The 5,184-nt window shown below is 65.1% G+C and overlaps 1 protein-coding gene across 1 annotated transcript in view; it reads right to left on the bottom strand.

The window, feature by feature from the left end:
- Positions 1-4,533, bottom strand: part of LMX1A (LIM homeobox transcription factor 1 alpha) — a 113,518-nt gene extending 108,985 nt beyond the window's left edge. The window contains exons 1-2 of the mRNA XM_039881585.1: positions 4,283-4,533; positions 1,955-2,141 (exon numbers count right to left, since the gene is read on the bottom strand). Of these exons, the coding sequence (XP_039737519.1) occupies positions 1,955-2,141; positions 4,283-4,358 (263 nt within the window). The 5' untranslated portion in view covers positions 4,359-4,533. The remainder of the gene's footprint in view (positions 1-1,954; positions 2,142-4,282) is intronic.
- Between the last annotated feature and the right edge of the window lie 651 nt (positions 4,534-5,184).

Below are 5,184 nucleotides of genomic sequence, written 5' to 3'. Positions count from 1 at the left end.
GAAGCGACTCAGATCAGCCCACGCCGCCAAACCCGGAGGGGCCGAGACGTGAGGGACATTGCGCTAAGGACCTCACAACTGTTCCTTCTCGTCTGGACACAGCCTGACTTCCTTAAAGGAGATTTGACTGGCCAGACAGCTGTGTTGACCCTTAAGCCTCCTTTGATTCGTGATTTTTTTTTTTTTTAACAAACAGAATAGAAATTCACAACCCAAATCCTCTCCTAAGCTCCCATACTTTTGAGTTTGCTAGCGCTGTGCCTGAAGATGTGGACATTCCGGTACCCTATAAGCAGAAAGATAAAGATTGGGTCGACACAATCCCAAAACCTTCTGATGAGAAGCAAGAGAGAAAAAAAAGGCAAGCGATCAACCAACGGCTTTATCCACAGGTGAGACTTGGCGTTGTGTGGGCAACAGCTACTGAATTACTTAAAAATTGCGACTTTCACTCAGACACTGTAGCAACAAACAATCAAGAACAGATACAGGCCTATCTCGAGAAAAAAACATTACCCACAATCACCGCTTTGGGAAGTGGTCATGTGTTTTTCACTTCTATTTTTTCTGTATTGTCCGGCTCATCCCAACTCAAACATGGATTTTTATTTGGTGCCGAAAAATGTAAAGTTATCTTTTCAAAGCAAATAAAACGTGCCCAGTACTCTATCCACGTGAGGGTAACTTCAAGTATATTATGTCAAAGCGGTACGGAGCAGCAGAAAGAACATTTTGTGTGTGGTCACTAGGTCTAAGAGCTTCGTCAGTTTTCAGGAAACCTGACAGCCCAGGGAACAGAGAAAGAAGACATTTCTGTTCTTTCTCGGCGCTTTTGGTGGCGCGGAGAGGTCCGCACAGTCCCTCTCACGGTGTGTTTTTAATAACGGGGTGGGAGCGCTTTGCCACACGCTCGCCCTCCCTTGATTGTCCTCACATGCTGTCCCTTTTATTCGCAGTGACGAATGCACAAGTCTCCCGCGCCCACTCGGTCACACAGACCAGTCCCCGGCAGGGCCCCCCCCTCGGCCGCTCTTCTCCCTTCAATGCCCTCGGGGCTCTGCGAAGTCTGGGTCCCTGTTAATGCGCCATCTGACAGGGAAAGCGGTCCCCTCGCCTCGGCTCCCGGAAGCAGCCCCAGGCCTGCCCGGCGACCAACCGGGAACCCTAACCCACCTCGGCCTCGCCCCGGCTTCGCTTCGGCATCGCAGAAATCTAGATGCGAAGTAATCCACTTGGTGAAATACCTGCCTCCTATTTCTCCCGAAACGCCGGGCGTTCGGGTCCGCAGGAGGGGCCTGCCCTGGCTGGCGTGGCAGGAACGCGCGACCGGGAGCGAGGCGGAGGCAGGCGGCGCGGGATGCGGGATGCGGGGCAGGCCCCGACTGCTGCCTGCCTGACGGCCCTGCGTCCGAGGTTTTGGAGAAACCGGGGTGGGGGGCGAATGCGGTGAGAGGAAAGGCAAACGGGTGCGCGCCCGGAGCTCGGAGGGGCCGCAGCGCCGTTTCTGAGCCCGATCTGTCGCGTCCCCGGCGGACAAAGCCCAGCGGGAAACGGGCGCACAGGGGCCGACGCCGTGGGGTCAGGAGAGCCTCGCCGCACGCACGACATCGGCGCGCGGGGGGCGCGCGTTCGTGGGGAAGGCGACGTGGGGATCGGCGACAGGCCCCTGGGCAGCCGCAGGGTACCCCACGGAACGGGGAAAAGCTTGACGGGGTCGACGCCCCCACAGAGGCGCGTCCTCTTGGAATGGCCGAGTCGGGGGGAGAGGTTTCGGGGACCGAAAACTAGGGGAGCCCTCGCCGGACCGTCCGCGCGCCGGCCGCGGGCACAGCGCGGTTCTCGGCCGCCGGAGGGAGCGCACAGCCCGCGGGGTGAGGGCGCCGCGCGTCCCTGAGGCTGCGGGGGCTCCCGAGCCCTCCGGAGGCCGAGGCCAGCGGCGCGCGCGGACACTTACTTCTCGTAGTCGCACTTGCAATACAGCTTCTTGTCGCGGTAGAAGCAGGTGGTCTCCAGGGGCTCCTTGCAGGAGGCGCACTGCACGCACTCCTCGTGCCAGAAGCTGTCGTTCAGTCGCAGCAGAAACCTGTCCGAGATGACCCGCTGACAGCCCTCGCAGACAGGTTTGGGGCCCACCGCTCTGCCTGCAGCGGGGAAAGAGTTGGAGGGTGAGCCGCGTCGGCCCGCACCCCCGCCACCCCGCCGGGACGCGCTCCAGACCCCTCGGGCCACGGATGTCCCCCGCGCCCGCCCTCCCCGGGGGAAGCCCCCTGCCGATCGGCCCCGCCGAGGCGAGGCGGGGACGGAGAAATCAAACCAGCGGCGCGTCTCACAAACAGAGGAGGTTTCCATTCTACCGGGGAAGGGAGCGGGAATCCGTAAGTCGCCTTTAATGATCAAACCTACGGGGCGGGGGCGCAAACGCCGCACATCCTGTAACACTCAGCGCCAAAGAAACCCGCGCCCGAGTTCACCACCTAATCGTGAAGTCGCTGGCGGTGCTCTCTCTGCCGACTTCTGGAAATGCAGGGTGCAAAAACAGTCGTGTTCGCTTTTGTTTTTGCCGAAACGCATCTGATTTATTTTATTTTTTCAGGTAAAACTTTAAAAAAATTTTTTTTTCTTTTCTTCCTAAAATGTCCTATGCGGAAAGAAAAATACCGTCTCGCACTAGGCAAACTCGGTAGGGCGCACATCTAAGAACCCTAAACTGCGGCGTCTTGGCTGGTGGGCAAATTGCAGATGGGTTTTTCGTAATTATGCAGCATCAAAATAAGAGAAAAACAAACAAACAACAACAACAAAAAAAAAAAAACAGGAAAACGGCGAGCCTGGAGACGCCAGGCCTGTGGGGCCAGGGCTCCGGGAGGCCAGAGGGCTCAGCGGCGGCGCAGGGGAGTGACCGCGACCCCAAACCCACTTGGCTCAAACGGGGCTCTCCTCCGTGTCCTGCCCCGTGGCCTCCTGTTTTGTTCCTTTAGTTTGCGGGGTGACTTGGGGGAACGGGGTGAGGGGGGACGCCTGGTCGCCTGTGTCGGCACATCTCACAGCTATTTACAGGCCTTGTCCACCCGAAACAATGTCTCGCCCGCGGTGTCCCCAAGGGCCGGACCCTTGCCCATTTCCCTGCTGCCATCCCGGCGCTCTCCCTTGGGGGGGGACCGGCCACCGGCTCGAGAGCGAGAGCGGGCCGGCTGCCTGCGTGGGGCAGGGAGGGCTGGGAAGGGCAGCGACACGCTTCTCGGGGTGAACATCCCCTGTTCTTTCTGCCGCGTCTTGGGGTCCGGCGGTGCCCGGCGGAGCGCAGGGCGAGCCACGCCGCCCGCTCCAAGCTGAGGTGCCGCGCACGGGCCAGGGCGCTGGCACCCGGGGCTCCGCGCCCTGCGAGGCCGCCTGGAGTCGGGAAGTTGATGAAGGGGCGGCCAGAAGAGGGGAACGCACGGCGCCGTTTCGTTTCATCTGGGGTGTTGCAGGCAGGGGGGGGGGATCTCTCGTGGTTTCTCCAGTAAAACTGTCTCCTCCCTGCTTCGCCCCGCGCTAGCGGTTCCGAGGGACGGAGAGAGGCAAGTGGTTTAAGGACGAAACGAAGACCCCTCGGCTAAAACCACCTGACTCCCGCGCCGCACACCTGACCCGCGCCAGCGGCGGGTGGGGTCGTGGCCTGGGCTCCGCGGCCCCGCGAGCGGACACTGCGCCGCGGCCCCGGGCGCGCCGCTGCCCGCGGTCGCTGCGAAGGGGCTGGGGACGCGGGGGACGCGGGGGACGCGGGCCGGAGCTCCGGCTCCAGTCAATTAAAGCCGAGGCGAGGGCCCGGCCGCGCGCTACTCCCCGCGCCGCGCTGCCCGCCCGCCCGGAAAAGCCCCTCGGCCCGGCTGCCGCCGGTGGGCGCGAGAAGCCGGCTCAGACCCGGGCGCTCCGGGCCTCGGCCTCCTTCGCTCGCCCCCGGCCGCGGAGCAGGGGCGGCATTTGTGAGACGTCGATCAGCTTCGTGATTAAAAATCCAGCCCCGGGTGTTTTTAATCACTTGCCACTCAGACGCCAGCGAGCGGGCTCTTCGGGCCCTGGCGGCTCCGGGGAATTCGGTGCCCGGCGCGGGAGGCGGGGGGCGCTGGCCGGTCCGGGGCAGCAGGGACCTGAGGGACTGACTGACAGACGGGAGTGGGCTCGGCTCGGTAAGCGGGGCGCCAGCTCGTCCCCGCTGTCCACCGGGTCCCGGCGAGCCGGCCGCCAGAGCTGGGCCGGGCGGGGAGCGGGCGCGCCCGCGGCGCGCGGCCTGCGCACTCACCCAGCAGCGAGGAGAAGGAGGCCGAGGTCTCGATGGCGCTCGGGAAGTTCTCCTCCATCTTCAGGCCGTCCAGCATGTTAGGGCGGGGCCGCCGGGACCTGCGCGGGAGGAGAAACGACGCTCCTGGCGTCCGTGTCCTCTGGGACGCGTCCCGGTGACCGGAATGCGCCCGGGGTCGAGGCCAGCCAGGAGGAGCGCGGGTGGGAGGAGAGACGAGTCCGCGGGAGCCGCTCGGACTGATCTGGCTTCGCTCGAAGTCCGCGCGTTAAGTACTTGGGCTTCCGCCCCCCAACTGCGCTTCTCCGTCCCTGCCCCCACGTCCCCACCCTGTCCCAGCCCAGAGTTCCCAGCCGGCCGGACTCCGCCCAGCCTCTGCTGCAGTGGGCCCTAGGGACGTCCCCGCGGGAACCCCGCTCCGGGGCGGGACGGGCGAAGGGCTTGCTGTCCCCCCTCGCGGCCCGGCGGGGCACCTGGGACCTCGAGTTCCACGGCCCGCGCCCGGCCGCCCTGCGCGCCCCTCACCTGCCCCGGCCGACAGGGCAGCGCGCGCGGCCGGCCTCGCGGCGCAGGGCGTCCTGCCTCCGCCGGCCGGTGCCGGAACGTCTGCGGGAGCAGGGGAGTCGCCGCGGGGCGGAGCCGCGCCGGCCCTGCGCGCTCTTGGCCGCATTTCAAATCAACTTTCAGAAACGCCGCGCGAGCCGGGCCAGCGTCGGCAGCCTCCCTTACCTGACGCGCGGGCGAGCTCGGGGCCCGGAGCGGGACGAAGCTGCGGCCCGCGCGGCGGAGGCCCCCGAGGCTGCAGGCAGCGGCCGCCCGGCTCCGGCGCGCCCGGGACGGAGCCCGCTCCTCCGCGCGCGGGCCGGGCCGGGCCGTGGCCGCGGGCGCCGGCCTTCTCGGGACGT

Source organism: Pteropus medius, unplaced genomic scaffold (assembly GCF_902729225.1).
Source record: "Pteropus medius unplaced genomic scaffold, Ma_sr-lr_union100, whole genome shotgun sequence".
In the NCBI taxonomy this organism is placed as follows: Eukaryota; Metazoa; Chordata; class Mammalia; order Chiroptera; family Pteropodidae; genus Pteropus; species Pteropus medius.
The sequence above is the reverse complement of the archived record's forward strand: the minus strand, read 5'-3'. Positions and strand labels throughout refer to the sequence as shown.